Source organism: Dichotomopilus funicola (genome assembly GCF_033296635.1).
Source record: "Dichotomopilus funicola strain CBS 141.50 unplaced genomic scaffold C8A04scaffold_19, whole genome shotgun sequence".
Lineage (NCBI taxonomy): Eukaryota > Fungi > Ascomycota > Sordariomycetes > Sordariales > Chaetomiaceae > Dichotomopilus > Dichotomopilus funicola.
The window spans coordinates 16,410-37,177 of record NW_026944040.1 but is presented as its reverse complement, the minus strand read 5'-3'; the positions used below and the strand labels follow the sequence as shown (position 1 = coordinate 37,177).

Sequence of the window (20,768 nt, the reverse complement as noted above, 5' to 3'; positions counted from 1 at the left end):
ACCTGGGAAGTGAAGCAGGGGACAAAGTTGGAGGAGACCGAGGACCAAGTCTCTTGTTTGAAAATTTTGAAATGAGACATGGAACGCGCGGGTAGCGCTCCAATCCAAGCCCGTCAAACATCGTGGACCGTCCCTTCCATTTTTTCGTGTCCCGTGCAGCCATCTGCAGCCATGGCTCCATTGCTTCTTGCGTGACCGACGCCAACTGGCAACAAGGTGATATTGGAGCCCGCCAAGACAATAACTATCTAACGCACTGCCATCTCACTAAGGCACCCTGTAGATGTTGACGATGCCAGGTGTCGGTTGTCGCTACGTTTCAATCGCCTTCGCCGAGTCGTTCATTCCCAGATTCCCGCCGTCATGTACCATTTCAACTAGTCAACAGTTGGGACTCAGATCTCAACGACAGCGAACAGTCACAGCCGGTTTTGCCTCGGCCATTGAAATTTGACCGGCAAGGACTTCACGGCACATTATGGAGTAGTCAGCATTTTAGCGGGGACGAAGCAGCTAGAGAGGCCGCCAGCTCGGGCCGAGTGAGGGTTCAATCACTGCCGTAGCGCGCCTGGATATCCCAGTGAAGATAAGTCAGTTCTACGATGTTCATTTTCGGTTCGAGGAAAGGCTTACCACCACTCGTTCCTCTTCAAGACTATCCTTGAGTATCCGTTTCAAAATCGTCCTTTGAGCAGAAAATGGCCCTCCATAATGAAAACAGGTGTCTCCGGTCTACTAACTAATACGAAAGAGATCCTTGCCTTGGCGGTGACAATGCTAATTATTTTGATTTTTTCACAAGTTAGTACCCACCTCAAGGCCATGTTAAGCATTATAAATGTTCCAGACTTTCTTGAAACCCTTTACAGATATTGGTTGCTCTTTTCCCCGAAAACATCACCGACTCGCACGAGCGGAAGAACAGAGCGAACTGCGAACTTTATCCGAGGCTATTCCGAGCGGGGATAATAAAGCGTTGAGTCGTTGACCCTCTTGTTATGGGCCTTTGATCCACCAACGGACTTACCTTCTTCCTATAGTGAAGTATCTCCAGCTATTCCCGCCAATGCTTAAAAATGGAATGGAAAAGGACGTGGACGGCGAGGCGATCTTGAGGTGATGTATAAGCGAATGATGCTTTGATGTTGAAAACCGTTTCACTGTCGCCGATCATTACCCGTCTTTGACGTCATCCTGAAAATGGGCGTTCGGAGATATTAGGCGACTGGATCGCACTTTAGCGTGTGAGACGACAGCGACGCATGTTGAACCGGCTATAAAGGACACACAACTAGGGAGACCTCCTAAAATCACCAACGGTTTGCTCAAGGCTCAGGACCAAACTCACCCAGATAACCCAGATCACCCAGACATTCACGTGGGACAGCATCAATCATGTCGACAGCTATCGTCGTCGGCGCAACAGGTACTTGATCACTTTCATAATTTCATTCGGGAGAGCCCCGATCTCAAGCTAATAATTAAAAACAGGCATTCTCGGCAGAGAAATTGTTAAACAGCTTTCTAAGACCCCCGAGAAATGGAAGACAATCTACGCCCTCTCCCGCAGCAAGAAAGACGAGTACCCGGCCAATGTGGTCCACAAGCATGTTGATCTCCTCAGTTCTGCCGAGCAGATGGGTAAGGACCTAGAAGGAATCGACGCCGAGTACATCTTCTTCACGGCATATCTCCAGAAAGACACTGAGCAAGCGAACTGGGATGTGAACGGTACGCTTTGGTTGCTCTACCCCTGAAATCCCTCCCAATATGACATCCCATTGAGGGCCGCGACTAAATCATATTCTCACCAACTCCAGGTGACATGCTCGACAATTTCCTCAAAGCCGTCCCCCACACCAAAACCAAGCGCATCCTCCTCGTAACCGGCGCCAAACAGTACGGCGTGCACCTCGGCCAACCCAAAAACCCCCTCCTCGAGTCCGACCCCTGGCTGACGGGCACCGACTTCCCCCCAAACTTCTACTACCGCCAACAAGAAATCCTCCATAACTTCTGCGCCCAAAGCGGCCCCGGCAACCCCAGCAAAATCACCTGGACCGTAACCTACCCCAACGACGTCATCGGCTTCGCCACCGGTAACTTCATGAACCTAGCCACCGGCATCGGGCTCTACGTCGCCGTAACCAAAGAACTCAACCCCAACCCCCCGGACACCACCAAACCCACCCCCCTCCCCTTCCCAGGCTCCCAAATCTTCTACACCCGCTTCGACACCTTCACCTCCGCCCGCCTGCACGCCACCTTCAGCGAATGGGCCATCACCGCCCCCGGCGCCACCAACCAAGCCTTCAACGTCGTCAACGGCGACGCCCAGACCTGGTCCGATCTCTGGCCGCGTGTCGCCCACCGCTACGGCATGCACGTTCCCCCGGACCAATTCACATCCCCCGCGAGCTCGCTCGCGCAGTCGAAACAACTCCACACCCCGCCACCGATCAGCGTCGCGGTTGAAGAGGCCGGGTTGGTGGGTACTACCGTTGGACAGGAGCCCAGTGTGCTGTCGCAGCGGGTGAATCTGGTGAAATGGAGTCAGCAGACAGAGGTGAAGGATGCGTGGGGGCGGTTGGCGGAGAGGGAAGGGCTGCAGCGGGAGGCGTTTGAGCAGGCGACGTGGGGGTTTGTAGATTTTGTGTTGGGGAGGGAGTATGATATTGTGCAGAGTATGAGTAAGGCGCGGGAGGCGGGGTGGATGGGGTAAGTTTATTTCTTTTTCTTGATTCTTTCTCGCGGACGTTTGGGAGAGGGCTGCTGGGATGGGAGGTAATTAATCATGCTAACGGTGGTTTGATGCAGGTACGAGGATACGTGGAAGTCGTTTGAGGATGTCTTTGACGAGCTGGAGGCGGCGAAGGTGATACCTGCGCGGAAACCTTAGGCAGCGCTGGATTTTATGTCTTTCGTTGGAGAATGTAAAACGTCAAACGAAATGGCCACGAGCGGCATATGTATCCAGGTTAAAAAGCCATAACGGCAAGACATAACTCATCAAGTCTATGTACATGGTGAAATCGTAAGTTCCCTAGGCAAGTATACAAAACATCTAAATCCCATCGCTATGCGAGAACGCGAACCAAATATAACATAACCGCCCACCATTCAAAGTACAATAATCATTGCAGAATCGCAAAACACCAATCGCCCGCCGCGGCGTGAGCCCTCTTCAAGTTCTTCTTCATATAACACCTGTGCTTCGCCCCCTGATCACCCTTCAAATACCCCCAGGAGCAAGCGGTACACGAGACCAACGAGGCACACCTGTCCATACATTCGGCCATACTCTCGGTCCATTCCTGTGCTATGTCCACGGCTCCGATGCCGCTGTAGTCGACACCGCAGACGCGTTGGAAGCTTGCCGTCGAGTCTGGGACGTGGTAGATGGTGTTGTTTAACGTGGGGCAGTCTGAGTTGTATGTCGGACGTGGATCGCTGGCGGTGGTTGCCGTGCCAGTGGGTGCTGGGTCTGTTGGGGACGAGGGTGGTGTGGGGCCTGAGAGTGTGGATGCGGTATTACTGCTAGCGAAGTTAGAGGCATGTTTGTGTATACGTAAAAACGTGATGGATGGACGAACCTTGCTGGTGACCCTACGGCAGCGTCATGATCCCTGGGTAAACCCAGCGCTAGTCCAACTCCAAGCCCGATCCCGATCAACATCAGAATGCCAATGACAACCACCACCCAAAACCGCCTTGTCTTTTTCAAAGGCGTCCGGTTGTTGTTGTTGTCAGGATAACCCCAACTCGCACCGTCGGTCAAGTGAAGCCGCCTCATGCTGTAGTCACCACCAACCGTGGAGGTACCATCGCTGCGTATCGTTCCCCCACCCGCCGTGGAAGTTTCGATTCCCGACCCGGGAGGTACTAAACTCCCTGCTCCTCCTCCTCCATGATGATGCCGCTTCTCTGAACCGTCATGATCCGGGGGCGTTGGTGTCCGTTCGCGATAAAATGTGTATCCCGCAAGATTCGCGTCACTGCCCTGGTCCCCCCCCCTCCCGTTCCCTTTGTCGTCCCAATACACAGGCAACGCAGCAGACGACGCGACGACGGACACGGCCGCTGAGCTGGCTCGGCGTGGGGTTGGTTGGTACACCTTGGGGCCCTGCGAAGAAGTATCGCTGCCGCCCTCTGCAAAGCGGACTCGCTGCTGGTCGATGAAGCTGTTGTTGTTGCCGTGTTGGTGGTTCCTGTCGTGGTTGCTGCTGGTGTTGGAGAAGGGACGGTGGGACGGGGCTCCCCTGTGCGCTGCTCGATCCATGACTGAGACTCGGGTTGCCGGTTTCAGAGCCGGGGGCCCATTCTCGCGTGGCAGGTCTCAGTTGCCCCGCTCCGTTCCGCTCCGTGTTCCGGTCCGAAGGTCTGGGCGTTGGATGGACTAAAATCGTCGCAGGTTCCTGAAACTGTCGCGATCGAGGTTGGTGGTTCACCCAAAACTCAATGTGAGATGTTGAAGGGAAAGGAACAACAATCCTTCAAAAAGGGGGCAGCGGAAAGGGTCATGCAGCCAGCCAACAAAGCAACGGGTTTGCCCAGGAACAAATGCCATTTTCGAAATCAGCCCTGCAGTTGCACGCCGCCAACGTCGCATCCACCCACTCCAGCAGAGCCGTCCGCCCTGGTCGCTGCAATTTCGCGAAATTGCGTCGCGAGAGCCGCGCTTGGACCCCTCAAGGGTTGCAGTGCTTGCCTGGTTTGGTTCCCCATCGTGGGCGAAGGTGGGGGTATTTGTCACCCACCTCAACGGCGCAGAGTGACCTCGTGCAAGTTTATTACGGCTCAGCGGTGGCCGGGGTGGCGCGGTTTGCAGAGATGGTGGTGTCTTTTCATTGTTTTCAGGGGAATGTGGATTTATCGTGAGAGTGGGAAGAATAAGAAGAGCAAGTGGCCGAAAAAGAAGAAACTCGAGCTGAACAAACGACGGGATTTCCTGATCCAGCCTGTGGCTTGCAAGGAAACCACGAGCTCGGTTCGCCGGAACGCGACCAAAGCGCCCCTTCCCAACTCGGGTAAGTGTGGACACCCGATTCGCGCGATTGACCAGCCGCACCGTTAGCCCGATGCCATGTGGGTTCTGAAATCTTCCGAGGAGCGAAGAAATAGAAAGGGCTTGGAAAGGCGGCATGTGAGGAAAGAAGAATGTTTCGAAATGATGATGTTTATCATCAGTGGATAACAAGTCATTCTACACTAGATTTTAGGGAGCTTCGGGGTCTGATCACCAAAAGGATGGGGAGAAAAAAAAACAAAAAAACAATCCCAGCGTGCCTAGAAAAAGCACAACGCGAATTGAACCCCCACGCAATCGTGAAATCCGCACTTCTTAGAGGCCCACACTGCCCGGACCTAAACTCAGTTCAAGACTCAACAACAGCGATAGTTCTGCCGCGAGCCTGGGAAAACACAATATTACATCTTTGGCAAGAGGAAGTGATGAACTGTAATTCTGTAAGTCCTAGACGACGCTGCAAATGGACAACGCTGCGAAGAAGAAAAATAAATTTTGAAAACCGCATATTTGGGGCCATTGTATCGCCCATAAAAGAGTAAAGCTGAGAACAACAAAACAAGGCTGGCGAATCAAGGAGTCCACGTAGCTGAAGCCTCCTTGCCAATCATTGCTACTTCTTCAGCCTTGCTGTCATGGTGGAAAAATTTGAAGTTGAAGAACTCGATAAGTGTTGCATCAGTACCCGAGATATTGGGAATTCACCCTTCTACTCTTCTTTGTGAAACATGCACCATCGTGACTGAGTCGTCTTTGTTCTCTATCTCATCCCATACGTTGACGAGGAGCGTGACTGTCACTCTCACCGAGCATTGGCTAGCTGCGAAATTGTGTGATGCCTATCCTACAGGTGGTTCTTTGATTCCCCGAGGAAATCTGAGGCTTGGGTTGGCCATCGGACGGATGAAAATCAGTGAATAATATAACATGAACAGTGTTTTTATCAAGGCCTACATGGCAAGTTAACTATCCAGGAACTAAGCCTTTACAAAGAACTAATTATTTAAACCCGGTTCTCGCGTTACCAAGCATCCTCCCTACCACACTCTCTTCCTCCCACTCACGCACTCCACACTATCTTGACCCTTCAATAGCCCAACAACCACCCAACAACCCCCTAATCACCACACACCACAATGCCCCGCGCTTCATCCTCCCGCAAGAGCTCAAGCGACGCCAGCCGCCCCAGCAGCCACGCCAGCCACAACAGCACGCTCCAGCTCCTAGCCATGGCCAGCCCCATGGGCTCAACCAGCGAACCCAGCGGAACAGCCCCCACCGCCTTCAACAGCATCCCACCCATCGAATCCACCAGTCGATTTAGTAATAGTGGTTTACACATCACTGTCCCCCATTACACGCCCAGCAGCAGCAGCAAGTCTGGAGGGAACAAAGGCAAAGACAAAGCTGCCAGAGAAGTCCCGCTCGCTCCTGAGCCTGTCTACCAAACTGAAACCACACCGGACCCCATCGACGAGGTCCCCTTCTATGAGGGTCCCATCTACGAATACCCCATTGACGAGGCCCCCATCTACGGGGGCCCCATCTACGGGACCTCCATAGTGGAGTCCCCCATAGTCGAAGCTCCTCCAGTCTGTCCGTACTGCGGGCAGTTCATGACCCTTGAGCCGCCGGGTTTACATTCGATAATGGAGCCTATGTGCATTGAGTGCGATAGAAAGTACTTGGTGTCTGGCGGTAGTGGTGGTGCTGGTGGAGAGGACGACAACAACGGGAGTAAGAAGGGGCAGGGCAAGGGCGGGAGTAAGAGTGGTAGCAAGAGCAAAAGCAAAAGTAAGAGCAGGGGAACGGGGCAACGGAAGTCGTTCTGGTCGTTTTTCGGGTGAGTGGTTTGCGGACTGGATAACTGAGAACAGCCCCCGAGGCGAAGGAGGAGGTGAATCTGGGGGTCATTAACAGTCGACTGGGCCGTGGGATCCGAGTCTCACAGGGGCTAGGAATCTAGGAGCATGGGCTGGGTGGAAGGTGACTATGGAGATTAGGAGGCGGTAGCCAGGATAGGAACGATCCTTCACTAGTCAGTGCTGGAGTATGCACAGGACAATCTATGATTGTTAACACATAAAACCCTCTCACTCCTCACTGCCATCGTATTCACTTGGAATGTTTTGCAGTTCTAAGAGACACGTCAAGAGCAACTTCCCTCGCTTCTCTCGCGTTGGATTATGCAGATCAGGAGATACCTAGGTGGACAGACCTCGCCCAGGGGGGTTTGGAGGCCGTGTTCACGCGTAACCTGGGCTGTCTCATAGACGGGTGCTAGAAGCTATTGAAATGTAAAGAACCGAGACAGGTAAAAGCTGCGCAGTGGAGACTCCCAACGTATGATAGTGTGTGTGTTTATCCAGAGAAGCAAAGGGTGCTAGGAATTTCCCAGATGCTGTCTTCGAGTCCTTGAGGAAACGTGTCAAAGGTAGAATATCACATCTCCTCAGCTTGTATCAAGCTCACACCAGTGACCGTGCCCAATGGAATCACGCCCCCAAAAGAGATATCCAATTCTCAGAAAGGGACTGCTACGTGTTCAGGGCTTGGTATCGTACCCGTGGCTTGAACATCATACATCTAATATTCTAATTGGGTCATCAGCTAGGCCACGTCGCCATGGAGGGTTCACCGGCCAGATCTCCGTGAAGTACTGAAAGGACCCTCGAAGTGAGGTCAGCAGCTGGGCAGACGATGGGCGAGCAGACCATCTAGGGAACCTAGGGACTCACGATCACCAAAGCACATGGGATGGGTGACGTCACTGGGCGAAAACGTGTCAAGAAAGACTAGTTGAATGATAATCTACATTCCGGTTGTGGAGTTGTAGAGGCGGGTGATCTGTCAGCCCCTCTCATTGACTACACCTGTCCTGGAAGTATGCAATTATCTTGTCTAGGAGCGGGGAATGGTTGAGATCGTTTCACCACTGGGATGGGACGGACACGTTTACACATTTCCGCTCAGTGCAAGATGGTGCCGCCGGTGGTGTATAAATATCGGTCTCGGCGCCGGGTTTGAGGGCTTCCAAATCTTCAACACCCACTCACTCACACTCACTCACTCACTCATGCACTCAACCTTCATACATTCAAGCTCAGCAGCTCTACATATAATTACTACAACACCAACACAATCACACACGAGCACACCCAACCAACATTCTCCAAACCCCCTCACTCACCAATACCTAACCAACCACCACCATAACCTGCATCAACGCACCACTCCCAACCCCCCGGGACCTCCCCATCCGACCCCCGCCTCTCCAGGCCCCTCCCAACTTCCCCCCGGCCTTCCCACGTTTCCCCAACGTCCCCTGCCTCCCAATCATCATCATCATCCACCCAAGCTACCCTACCACCGCACCCCCGAGCGGAGCAGCCAGCGGCCCCGGTGGTCCCGGCGGCAGCTCCGGTCCCGGCAGTGGGGGGGGAACCGACAAGACCAACAAAAAAAAGGACAAGAAACACGAGACCACCTGGCTCTGGTCGAGTTTCGACACCCCCAAGAAGGACGACAGCAGCAGCAAGAAGGACAAGAAAGGCGGCGGTGGTGATGGTTAGGGGCCGCCGGGCGGGACACGGTGCACGTGCGGGTGTATTTGTTTGGCGAAGGCGAAGTTTGCCGGGGGGGGGGGTTGTGAGCTTTGTTTGGCGGGGACGCATTCGAATCTTGCGTCGTGAGTTTTGGGGGGGTCTTGGGTGAGAGGGTCTTGGGTGAGGGGGGTGGGAACGACTGAGGCTGAGATTGGCTGGTGGGATGGGAAGGTGATGGATTGGTGTGAGGGTTGTTGGGGGAGAAGGGTGGAGGAAGGAGGAAAGGGGTGGTTTTGCCGGTGATTTAGTTTTGGGTTCGTGATTTTGATACCCGGTTTTGATTTGTGGGAAGGGGTGGGAATGTTGAGCAACAGCACACTAGCACTACACTTTGGTTTCTGTGAAGAGGACATCTTACTTTATGCGAAGAGTTAATCAACAAGTTTTCCCATGATCTCGAAGCTCCGAAGAAGTTGGCGTGTCCCCCTCATGGTCGTGAACACGTAATCAAGGGTCAAATGTTTCTACCAGCATGTCCACATCATCTAGGAAGCGCAACAAACCGATGCTAATGAAGGTATGCCCATGTTAATTCAACCGGCGTTGTTAGAAAGTTGTAAGCAGTGGATCTGAGAGTCACACTCCAAATCGCAACGTAAAGGCGGTGTATTAATTACTTGACACCAATTAACACAGACATGTATTAGGACCGTTTTGTCAAGTAATTATAGCTCCCTGTATCGAACAGCCGCTCATTGCATTCTCAAAGGGCCGGAGCCCGGCCGCCAATAGGGCACTTAGGGCTACAAAGGCGTAGGTATGTTAGAACCTCGGGGGATTCATCCAAACCCCACGGGAGTCATATTCATGAGTAAGAGGTGTTAACAACAATAGCAGCAGAAAGGACCCTGCAAAACTCCCTTCACGCACTGCTGTCAACGCCCACCTCCCACGGTTACCCAAATCTCCAGCCAATCATGGACAACACATAAAGCGAGGATGATTACGCAACCCTCATAGTTGGAGCTAGACAATATCACAAAGAGCATCTCCTGTTGTGAATATCCACGTTCACTACGGCCACCTGGTCTTCAATAGGAGTCCTGCACTGAGGCATGAGTATAAATACCCTCCCCCTCGCATGGGAATATCGCCTACAATCACAACCACAACATCTTCCCCATAACGTTCACAACCACAATACCAAATCATAAATACAAACATTCATCTTCAGCTTCCAACTTTGAAAGTTTCCAACCAACATTCTCCCTCACCAACCTCTTACAATATCACCAACCCACAAACCTCAAACACCCTACCAACCGCAACAATGAGCTCCTACAAACCCTCCACCACCTCCAGCTCAACAGGCAAATCCGACAGCTCCTCCACCCTCTACGGCGGAAGCGGAAGCACCACCACCGGCAGCTACTCCAGCTCCGCCACCACCCTCACAGGTTCTTCAACCACCGGCAGTGGTAGTGGTAGTGGTAGTAGCAGCAGCACTGCCTCAAAGACCAGCATGTTCCGGGGCTTCAAGGCGTCGAGCACCGAATACAAGTGCATGTGCATTTGTTTGTGTGAGAATGCGGTGGGTGTGGCGAACTCGACTTGTGGTGCTTGTTTGGCGGGGTCGCATCGGGAGCGATAGGTAGGTTTTCTCTGTGTGTTTATCAGGGGAGGAGTTACTAACAAGGGAATGAGTGGGTAGATAAGATGTTGGTAATTGGTGAGGGTGAAGAGGGATTTGCGTTGTCTTGGGTCTTGATTTGGAGGAGATTCTACGGCAAGGGGTCAGCATAGTCTTGAGTTACAGTGTTCTTAAATCAAGTTGGTCTTAAGTTACCACAGTTTGGCCATGGTGTCTCCTGTGATGTGAAGGTTGACCAAAGCACCAAGCATTTCCCTTCCTTGTTGACCTGGTATTCGCATGCAGCATGTTCAGAGCCGAACAAACCGGTGCCACAGCCAGCACAGCTCCGAGATCAGAGCACAGGCTCCGCCGACCCGGCGGCGGGCTCGGCAACCGCCACGGGCACACACAAAAATGAAGTGCGAGCATTAGGGAGTAACAGTTCTCAGAATACCCCCGCCGCCCGAACACTTCCACTTCACGAAAACCAGCCCAACCCGACCGACCGTCCACAACTTACCACAAATCCCAACACCAACACCAACCACCCCCTCAACCCCTCAAACCCGCCAAACCAGACTACAACAACCACAGCAGCCATGCCTAACTGGCTACGCTGGCTCGGCCGCGAGTACGTGCATAAGTACGGCGCCATGGAGAACGACGAGAACGAGGGTCAGAACCAAGACAACGGCCAAGACAAAGGCAAAGATAAGGACAAGAACCACGAGAAGGGAAATGGCAAGGTCAACGAGAAGGAGAACGGAAAGAACAAGGGCAAGGACGATAAGACCGACGACAAGGACGACGAGAAAGAAAACGGCAAGGATCACGACAAGGAGATTGAGAAGGACAACAAGGGCAACGAGAAGGACGAGAACAAGGACAAGAGCAAGGACGACGAGAAAGAGAACGGCAAGGACAAGAAGAAGAAGGAGAAGGAGGAAAAGAAGAAGAGATACCAGTGTCTCTGCATTTGCTCGTGTCGCAGTCATGTCAGGGTTGCGCATACCCATTGCTGGGCTTGCCGGAAGGGGTTTCATACGAGGATGTGAGTAATTTTTCAGGATTCTTTTCCTTTTGGTTGGGGAGAGGGTTACTGTGGATGGATGGTGGTTCGCTGTTACGGGGTATTCTCCAACTGACTTGAGGATTTAGGTTGAGATAACTCGGCTGCCTCGTAAGATGCCGTACGTCGACTTCGATCTTACTTGGGAGTGTAGAGCAGGCCAGCTAAACGTGGACTAGGCGGTGGGAATTCGGGGTGCGTTAGGGGGAAAAGTCGTGGGGATGAGCTCAGCTTAATTTCGGAGCGAGAATTAGGGATTGCAGAATGCCACATCAAGACTCTCCCCTTCTCCAATACAAAACCGTACTAAAAAACATCATCTCCAAATCCGGAAACACCACCTTCCCATGCGTCTGCCCAATCCTACCATACCCTTCCAAGTCAGCCTGTATCTCCGGTTCAACTCTCGCCGCAGTCTCCCAGTTCTCTGGATCGGACCCCACCAACAGCGCTGGAACGTGAGCTGATAATGCTTGACTGTATGTGCTAAGCTCCATATGAATGGCAAACACCATGGTCTCTTCGTCTATGACTGAGAATGCCCTGGGGCTGTCCACGGCTTCGAGACTCAGCGTGGCGCAGAAGGCTTTGTCGGTCTCGGTGAACATGGGTTCTTGGATTATGCTTTGGATTTCTTCGCCAGTTTGGGCCTCTAGCTTGGTGTCAGGTAAGTGGGAGCTGGGAGATGGTGAGGGCAAGTATGTACGCACTGAAATACTCCACAAGATAGCAAAAGACAGCTGTCTGGATGTGAGCCGTCTTCCTGGTCATGGAGCTGCAGTTACTTGGCTCGTAGGGACCCGGCCCCAAACACACGGCTTTTTTGATAGCGGGAAGACTACCGGACTGGTCGGCAGCGGACTGTAGTGTTTGTAATACTTGTTGCCACCACTGGGATGACTGCAAGTCTTTGGTAACGAGTTCATGGTATTTTGCTAACTCCTCGAGAGAGAGTGTGGGGTTTGGATTTGGTTGTACGGTATTGGGGACGGGGTTTCCGTCATTGTTGGAGGGCTTTGGTACAGAGCGGAGTCGGCGACCGGTTTGTTTAACTTGAAACCACCCTCCGCCTTGGTCGACGAGGTCAGACATTTCAAATGTATGAAATAACGATTAAGGGGGCTGTAGATGAAATCATGAAAAATAAGGGAAAATGCTAAGTTGGCAATGGTCACGTAAATATAACAGCGGTATGAGCAGCAAAACGTGCCTGAAATGGAAACTGATGGGGTCCCCCGTTAAGCCAGGTCTAACAAAACAGATCAACCGGAAGTTTGTCATTCGAAGTGTTTACAGTTGAACGACTTGAAGTTTACTTTACTTTGGGGTTTGGCGGGGCAATGGGCCGGCGATAAGAGATCTGATAGGCAGAACTAGCTCACCGCCTTCCCTTTTTGACCACTCGTCAAGTCGCGCTTGCCTCCTCGACGCATCATGTCGTCTTCTGAAATTCTTTGGACCGACTTCATTGGATTTGAGGCTCAGATACCCTGGATTGCTTTAATCCTGGGCTGTCTTTGCACCAAGATCGTCGTGGCTTGGAAACAACAAACTGGAAAACGCATTCAGCCTCTGTCTCTCGACAATTGCGACATCGACCTGCTCAACTACCATGCCTCAACCACACATGAGCTGAATGCAGCTGACTGAATATTTCTCGAACTGTGAAACAGCACCAACAATCACACCCTCCAAGAAACCGTTCCGAAGTTTTCAGAACAGACGTTGACGAACATGTGGGTATCACGGGACGGCAGTGCCCGGTAGGGGAGGCGGCACATCATTGGTTTCCGGGCTGGGGATCTCGGCGCTTAACCGTGCGACAAGGTTGGCGGACCGCGATCGAGGTGGAGCGTGAGCTTGACAATGCGATGTGACCGCTCAACACCAGCGGCTGCCGTTAGCGATATCTTGGCGCTTTCATCTTTCGCTTTGCGATTCAGCTTCGCCGAGATTTCTGATGTCGCGAGGTTTTGAGGACAAAGGCTTGGGAAGGTATCGCGAGTTTCGAATTGGAATTGGTGGTCTCTCGAATCGAACGTGAGTTTTCATTACTCTTCAAGGACACCCGCAACGTTCAGGTCCCACAGCGCAACGGCCGCTGCAAATCGCACTCTGCAATGCGACCGGCGATTGGAGGGCTGTTGGTGATGGCTGAACGAGAGAGCACCTTTGGCGAGGTGACGGATCTGCAAATTGCCCCCCCGGGTCCCAGCTCAGCGACTCGCCCGCAGGCAAGCGGCCCAGAGCGGCCGCCGATTGGCCGCGGCCGTCCTCGGGGTGACAGGGGGCGGGAGCATCGGCATGCACAGAGCGCGCAGCTTCTGGTCTTTCCGGGCCTGTGAGTGGTCGGGCGAATTGGACAGAGCCGTCGAGATTGTCCCTGGCTCGCTCCGGAGCTGTGCGCGCGCGGGGGATGCAAGGTCGGTCTTCGGTCACAATTCCCGGGCGGCTTGAGGAAGAGGAGGAGAGGGGAGATCGCAGCGAGATATTACCCTCCTGCTGCCCAGGCTGTCGGTTGGAGCTCTCCCCTGCTTCTATTCTCAATTTTGCTCAAGTTTACACGCGGCGGACTCCAACGATTTTTGCTCGATTTGAGGTTGAGATATTCCTCGCTGAGCGTTTTTGTCGTCGACGTTCTGGTCACATCACGCCCAGCCCCCGCTACTCAGAGGTCTCACAACAAGCAGCCACTCACAGAGACCGTCGAAAGCGATCGCTCCGGGCCGCATTCAACTTCAACAGAGAAGGATTCGAAGAGGGGGTTTACTCGAGGAAGAGGAAAATTGTCGAAGGTGTCGAGACACTGCGACTCTGACGCGCTCTCTCCTTTTCCCGTCTACACACAACACACACACACACACACACACAACCATGCTCTCATCAACACTCCTCACCGTCGCGAGCGCGGCGCTCGCCTCCGCCCACACCGTCATCACATACCCAGGATGGCGCGGCAACAGCTTGATCACCAACTCGACCTTCCCCTACGGCATGCAATGGATGTACCCATGTAAGTTGCCTTGATTCCCGGGGGGATACAATTTATCTAAACAGTAATTAACACCTCCAAGGCGGCGGCATGCCCACAACAACAAACCGCACCTTCTGGCCCACCACCGGCGGCGCCATCGCCTTCCAACCGGGCTGGTTCTCCGGCCACGCGACAGCCTTCATCTACATCAACCTCGGCTACGGCAACGAAGGCCCCGAGTTCGCCCCCGGTCTCCACGGTCCGCCCAACATGAGCCACCCCATGGTCCCGCCCTTCCAGATCATCGGCCCGACCAAGAACCCTTACCCGGGCACCGTCTGCCTGCCGCAGGTCGCGCTACCCGCCGACGCTGGCGACTTTAACATCAAGGCTGGTGATAATGCTACTATTCAGGTCGTTGAGACTGCTCTTCATGGCGCGGCGCTGTACTCTGTACGTTCCTTCCCCATTTCCCTCTTTAAAAAACCTAAGCTAATGATATCCTGTGTAGTGCGTGGACATCACATTCGCCGAACCCGGCGACCCGCGTATCCCCCTGGTCAACGAAACCAACTGCTTCAACTCCACCGACATCGGCGCCGCCGACATCTATACTCTGACTCTGCGCGAGTCGGGCCAAGGCGACTTGCCGGGTGCCAACCCGAACGGTGCGGCGGGGTTGAGTGTCCCGCAGTTGTTGTCTTGGGGCGGGTACGCGCCGCTTTTGGTGTTGGGGGGGATTTGGGCGCTTCTTTAGGGGATTACTTGAAACGCGATGATGGGAGGTGATGGTGGGACATGTACAATGTGATGATTATCTTTGGGGGGGGTTCAAGGGGTATCTTGGGAATGGCGTTTAAGGGGTTGGATATATCCGGTGACGGGCGCTGTTTGCCTTTTCTCTTGTCTGTTTTTCTTTTCTAAGATCTTTTTTATTTCCCCTTTTCATAAGGACGTTATTCCGACCGGGCATGCCCGTCTAAAATACTAGATGTTTCAAGCACCTACCTGAACTCATGTGTTTTTCCTCTTGATTCTTGACCAGCGATTTACACTTGATCCTAACAACCCCCATCATGAGAATCAAGACCCGGCGACTCGCCATTGTCCCCAGCCATCGTTCACGGCCATGACCAATCGTCGTTTCAATCCAATACGATAAACCCACTGGCACATAACAGTCTCCTGGATAGAGGCATGCGGTCCCGCACTAGAACCGGCTAAACCCTAACCGGAGAAGAAGGCACGCCGTGTCAAGAAAGGGGTTAAGCCGGTAAGAGGTGATAGTGTAAGCTACCGCAGGGAGACAAGGGCAAGTCAATACCGAACAAACCAATACAAAAATGCCCCAAGGTTTTAGCTGCTAGGGGGGGTTCGTTCCCGGTTTCGCGGTTCATGGTTTCCAGGTTTCACACCTTCACACCCTTCATGAAGTAGCCCACCGTTTCAAGCTAGTCGGGACATGACATCCCATCACACTACAACCTCCTTAAACCAGGGCGGGCGGCTACGATGTCTTCTTGCTTGAGTGGGCGGTATCTTGGTGGTACTGTCCAGTACCGAAGGGGGTCTTTGTTAAAGCAGGGGCTAGGTCTCCGAGTGTCTGGACGGCTACTTTAGAGAGTTGGTTGGGTTCTCGTTCGAGGAGAGAGCGGCTTGGGTTGTGGTTTTCGTTGTGCTTAGCGGTAAGATGAGCTGTATGTTGACGTCCCACATCCCATTTACATGACCATTGGAACTACACTAGGTGCGAGGCACGAGATTGGGTATCAACGTTCAATTAACACAAATCTACACACATGCTACGTGATACTATAACCCAGAAGAGCCCAACCTCTTCCCAAACAAAGCAAGTCTATTCGCCGGAATGCCCGCAGACCTTAATAACGAACCCTCACCCTCAACTCTTCAAATACCCCAAACACTCCTTCGCCAACACCTTAATCCGCTCCTCTCCACTCTTCTTCGCCGCTTCACCCACCTCACCCCCAACCTCCAACGTCTTGGCCAAATCCTTGGCCTCCTCCCCGCCCGCCAGCACCATGCCCAGCGTCATGAGCGCCCGGAACAGAACCTCGGCATCACTCTGCTTCTGGATCACGGCCTGGGCGACCTGGGTTATGAGCATCAGCAGTTCGAGCGGGACGGAGTCCTTCTCGTTGAAGGCGAGACAGGCAAAGTTGAAGGCGGCCGATGTGAGCGCGATTTGGATGTTGTTGTTGGCTGGCCCGATGGGTTCGCCGCCTTCGACGCCTGCGACGCGGGCGAGTAGAGCGACGAGGGAATCGGCATTGCTTGCGACGAGAAAGCGGCCTTCGGGGGTCGTGAAGAGGTTGGTTACCACGCGGAGGGCCATCATGACGTTGTTGACATTGAGCTGGGTGGCGTCAACGGAGTTGATGAGGTCGGCTAGGGATGTATCGCCCGCGACCGGGTCTTGGATGTCGAGTGCGCCTCGAAGGGCGACCTCAACGACGCTCCCGTCCCTAGCGTCGTTGGAAGATGCTGAACCAGGCCAGGCAACAAAACAACGCAAGGCGTCTAGAGCCGCGAGACGGTCGCCGTACGGCCATTGTGTCACAATCGTGCTCACGCTCCGCTGGGCATCGGAAAGTGCTGCCGGTGCCGTCTTTTGCACCGGAGTGCCCATCGTGGCCTTGAGCGCCGTGTCAAGAGTGTTGAGACCGTCTGGGTTCAACGCGATGTGTTTGTTGCCAGCGGCCACATGCTTCTCGTTGAGGCTCCGTAGCTTCTTGGCTACCGGCTCCCACTTCGCTTGGGAGAGAACGAGGTACTCCTTGTGCGGCAGATACTTCTTTGCCGGTTCGGCTTGACCTGGTTGATACCGTGACTCGGTTCCGTACGGGTCGGCGGAGGGAGCCTCGGCACTTTGCCCAATGGTTGCGCCTTGTGTGTTCGTGACAATGAACTTGGCGACCTGGTCGATGTATGATATCGGCAGCTCGTTCGTTCCCAAGAACTTTGTTGCCGCATCGTACGGATTCTCGGAAAGGTTGTATGGCAGCTTGAGGGGTGGCTTTCCTTCCTCGATGTCGACATCAAATACATAGTCGTACTCCTTCCCATTGTACTCCTTCTTTCGCCCGCTGCTACCAGTCGAGTCCACCACGGTTCCTACATGAACCCACCGTTGCTCGCCTGTAAACGTTAGTACATCGACTAACCACGGACTCTAGCCCAGGGAACCTACCTGATGACCATTGATAGGCCCCAATGGTCCCGTCGTCTTCGAGAACCGTTACCACTTGACCGTCCTTCTTCCCCGCGTTGCCGACTAGCCACGACTTGGGGTTCAGCTGCTCCTTGTTGATAGAAGGACCCAGCTGCTGCTGCGGGATGGCGGATGCCCGCACTGACTCCTCGAATTGCGACAACACCTCCGCAGGCGCGGTCCGGTCTGCGTTGCGGGTGAAGACGCGGACCACGTTGTCGCTCGCACCAGAAACGATGTCCCCGTTCTCCTGGCACACAGCCACCGCCCACACGGAGATGGCGGGGTGTGTGATGGTCTGGATGCATTCCGAACCCCTCCAGATCCGAACAGTCCGGTCCTCGCCGGAACTCACGATCTCGCCGGTTGGCAGGCACCCGAGAGAGTAGATGAAGCTGTCGTGTCCTTGCAGCGCGCCGACCTGAGAGCCGTTCAACTTCCACAGCTGGATAATCCCGTCGTTGCCCGCACTGGCAAACTCAGCCCCACTGGGGTGTCCCTTGATGCCGGTTGGCAGTTTACACAACGCCCGCACCACAGAGCTGGTGCTGAGCGTGCGCCGCGGGCCTACCTCGCCATTGCCGTCGACCTGGCGGAGATCGAAGATTCGGATGTTGTTATCGGCGCTGCCGGTGATCACCGTGTGCTCGTCGTACGCCAAGACCGCCCATACACTCTTGACTTCGCCGTGATGTGCGAGTTGGGCCGAGATCTGCCACTTTCCAGTCTCCCAGACCAGCGCCTTCCCGTCCCAGCCACCCGACACCAAGTATGACCCTCGAGGAGATACGTCGAGCGTGCACACATTGTGGCCGTGGCCAACGAGGAGGCGGTCGGCGTTGTCGGTGGTGGTCAAGGTCGGACGCTTCGCTTCGATGATGGCTTCTTGACCAGCCGAGACGACGAGCCCGTCGGGCCACTCGGTCGAGGACCGGATAGACGTAACCGAGTTGATGTATCCGTGCCCTTGGCTTGTGATCGTCTCGTCGAATGTGGGGGGGCTTTCAGCGGTCTTACGCCAGAGACGGACGGTCTGATCGCGAGAGGTCGAAAGAACGGTTCCTGCTGCTGGGAAGGAGACAGCGCGGACCTGGATACTCCGGTGTCAGCGTTTGCCTTGAGGCTTTGGGAATCCTACTAAAAACGTACATCCGCCTCGTGGCCCTTCAGCTGGGCCGAAAGCTTGAAGTCTGGCATCTCTATTCTCGTTTGGTGTACGCAGCCCAACGTCGTGTTTGCGGGCGATGGTTTGTCGATTGGGTGAGGCGGGGTCGCAAGGTAGCAAGCGACAAGCTGCAGTGGAAACGCGGTTGGAGGAGACCCCGCGGGAAAAAGCCAAACGCACGCTGAAGCTACGGCAAGGCGGACCAGACTTTGGTGGATTTTGTTGTTGTTTTCCCCAAATATGCCGATAAAAAGCCGGGGCGAATACCTAATTTGTAAGGAACGGCAAGGCAAGTGGAATGGAAGTGATTGGAACCAGGAGGCAACTCCCTTCCTCGGTGAGATGACGATAGTGGGTGCGGGACAACTAACAACGACCTGAAAGTGGGGCATCGCCTTGAACTTCTGGGGCAAGCTCGCCCCTGCTTGGCATGTGGAATAGGCACACCCCGCACTTGACCTCAGGGCGAGAAACATCGCCTGGGCTCTGGCTGCAGTTTGTCACGACACCTCCCTCTTTCCGTTTTGCGAATTCGCAAATTCTGTCCACTAGCGGCACTCTTGGAGACGACCGCTTTGGCCCCGTCTTTCTCTCTATCTTCCGCCTTCCTTTTTGACGAGCAAACCGACTTCACGACCCGTTACGACTCTCCTCGTTCTTTGGTTTTCTTTTGTTTCGCAGCTCTCTCAACCTTTCTTTTTTCCTCGGCTGCTCCATTCGAAACGACCCCGACAAGTCCCCCCGCCGCCATCAAAGCCCTCTACCACCACGTCATTCTGTCGACAGCTTCTCATCGGCACACTTTTCTAACTCTTTCGGGCTTGAAAAATTCGACAACTACCGATCGCCGAACTAGAATCACCCCCATCGATTCAGTCTACCTATTCCGAAGATCTTGACGCATCAGCCACTTTCCAGCATGAGTGACCCGATCCCCCCACGTCAATACGTGCCTTTGACGTGCCACGGCCATTCGCGTCCGGTACCACACTTGAGCTTTTCGCCGCTCGAGAAGGAGGATGCGTATTACATGATCTCAGCTTGCAAAGGTTGGCGGGGGTTTTTCCAACCAGGTCCAGGAACATTAGGCTGACCAGACCGCGCGCTACAGATGGCAACCCGATGCTTCGCGATGGCCAAACGGGCGACTGGATTGGCACCTTCCTTGGCCACAAAGGCGCTGTGTGGCAGGCGAGGCTGAGCCCCGACGCGACGACTGCGGCGACTGCTTCGGCCGACTTCACGGCGAAAATTTGGGATACGCACACGGGCGAGTTGCTGTACAACTTGAAGCACGAGCACATTGTCCGTGCCATTTCTTACCCGTTTGATCAATCTGGAATGATTGCCACGGGCGGGTACGAAAAGAAGCTCCGCATTTTTGACCTTCACGACCACAAACTGCACAGCGAAAACTCACCCGGCAGCCCGACGCCGGTTACTCCCATTACCATCGAAACCGACAAGGCGTTCGAGATTGGAGAGGGGACTCACAAGGATACAATCAAGTTCATCGTCTGGGCGCAGGATCCAAGTGTCATCATCACCGCTTCTGGGGACACACTCCGTTGGTTTGACCTCCCGTCGCGAAGCTGCATTCGGGAGGTCAAGTTGGAGGGGGAGATCAAGTCTTGCGAGCTTGTGTCTCTGGCGCGTTCGCACAGTGCTCCGACGGATATCGGCGGCGGTTTCCCTGTTCTTGCGGTGGCCGCGGGGAAGACTGCCTACTTTTGGAGCGGGATCCGGGCCGAGGATGACTTGAAGCAGATCAAGTTGCCGCACGGGGTCGCGAGTGTGGGCCTCGATTTGAAGGGCAGGAAGTTTGTGGTAGGGGAGGACCCGGGCACGTGGGCTCGGGTGTACAACTGGGACGATGCCAAGGAGTTGGACCTCCACAAGGGCCATCACGGGCCGATCTGGTCGATCACGTTTTCGCCGGACGGAAACTTGTATGCGACCGGATCGGAGGACGGTACGATTAAGATGTGGAAGAACTGCGATGGGTTTTATGGGCTCTGGCGAGGGGGCGTCTCGGGTAACGGCACAGACTAGGAGGCGGACGAACGCCCTCTCGCAGGCTTACGTGACTCGGAAGTCACCAACGATACACCTCGCAGTACCACG

The 20,768-nt window shown here is 54.2% G+C and overlaps 8 protein-coding genes across 8 annotated transcripts; 5 read left to right on the top strand and 3 right to left on the bottom strand.

The window, feature by feature from the left end:
- Positions 1 to 1,395: 1,395 nt before the first annotated feature.
- Positions 1,396 to 2,899, top strand: C8A04DRAFT_36099 (NAD(P)-binding domain protein; the record flags this gene model as incomplete). Its single annotated transcript, XM_062783404.1, has 4 exons — positions 1,396 to 1,426; positions 1,492 to 1,731; positions 1,821 to 2,718; positions 2,818 to 2,899. 4 exons carry the CDS (start codon positions 1,396 to 1,398, stop codon positions 2,897 to 2,899), a joined length of 1,251 nt encoding a protein of 416 aa, XP_062638322.1.
- A 235-nt stretch (positions 2,900 to 3,134) lies between these two features.
- C8A04DRAFT_36098 (uncharacterized protein) lies at positions 3,135 to 4,279 on the bottom strand (the record flags this gene model as incomplete). Its single annotated transcript, XM_062783403.1, has 2 exons — positions 3,135 to 3,534; positions 3,594 to 4,279. 2 exons carry the CDS (start codon positions 4,277 to 4,279, stop codon positions 3,135 to 3,137), a joined length of 1,086 nt encoding a protein of 361 aa, XP_062638321.1.
- A 1,883-nt stretch (positions 4,280 to 6,162) lies between these two features.
- On the top strand, positions 6,163 to 8,598 carry C8A04DRAFT_27196 (uncharacterized protein; the record flags this gene model as incomplete). Its single annotated transcript, XM_062780214.1, has 3 exons — positions 6,163 to 6,820; positions 6,904 to 6,923; positions 8,305 to 8,598. 3 exons carry the CDS (start codon positions 6,163 to 6,165, stop codon positions 8,596 to 8,598), a joined length of 972 nt encoding a protein of 323 aa, XP_062638320.1.
- A 1,303-nt stretch (positions 8,599 to 9,901) lies between these two features.
- C8A04DRAFT_27195 (uncharacterized protein) lies at positions 9,902 to 11,259 on the top strand (the record flags this gene model as incomplete). Its single annotated transcript, XM_062780213.1, has 2 exons — positions 9,902 to 10,145; positions 10,508 to 11,259. 2 exons carry the CDS (start codon positions 9,902 to 9,904, stop codon positions 11,257 to 11,259), a joined length of 996 nt encoding a protein of 331 aa, XP_062638319.1.
- A 286-nt stretch (positions 11,260 to 11,545) lies between these two features.
- On the bottom strand, positions 11,546 to 12,044 carry C8A04DRAFT_27194 (uncharacterized protein; the record flags this gene model as incomplete). Its single annotated transcript, XM_062780212.1, has 2 exons — positions 11,546 to 11,925; positions 11,984 to 12,044. The coding sequence occupies 2 exons, from the start codon at positions 12,042 to 12,044 to the stop codon at positions 11,546 to 11,548; spliced, it is 441 nt and encodes a 146-aa protein (XP_062638318.1).
- Positions 12,045 to 14,147: 2,103 nt separating this feature from the next.
- On the top strand, positions 14,148 to 15,004 carry C8A04DRAFT_10975 (uncharacterized protein; the record flags this gene model as incomplete). The annotated part of the gene is made up of 3 exons (XM_062776785.1): positions 14,148 to 14,286; positions 14,348 to 14,700; positions 14,759 to 15,004. 3 exons carry the CDS (start codon positions 14,148 to 14,150, stop codon positions 15,002 to 15,004), a joined length of 738 nt encoding a protein of 245 aa, XP_062638317.1.
- Positions 15,005 to 16,147: 1,143 nt separating this feature from the next.
- Positions 16,148 to 18,676, bottom strand: C8A04DRAFT_11050 (PUL domain-containing protein; the record flags this gene model as incomplete). Its single annotated transcript, XM_062776816.1, has 3 exons — positions 16,148 to 17,406; positions 17,459 to 18,569; positions 18,629 to 18,676. 3 exons carry the CDS (start codon positions 18,674 to 18,676, stop codon positions 16,148 to 16,150), a joined length of 2,418 nt encoding a protein of 805 aa, XP_062638316.1.
- Positions 18,677 to 19,563: 887 nt separating this feature from the next.
- C8A04DRAFT_36095 (WD40-repeat-containing domain protein) lies at positions 19,564 to 20,696 on the top strand (the record flags this gene model as incomplete). Its single annotated transcript, XM_062783402.1, has 2 exons — positions 19,564 to 19,693; positions 19,756 to 20,696. 2 exons carry the CDS (start codon positions 19,564 to 19,566, stop codon positions 20,694 to 20,696), a joined length of 1,071 nt encoding a protein of 356 aa, XP_062638315.1.
- Positions 20,697 to 20,768: the final 72 nt, after the last annotated feature.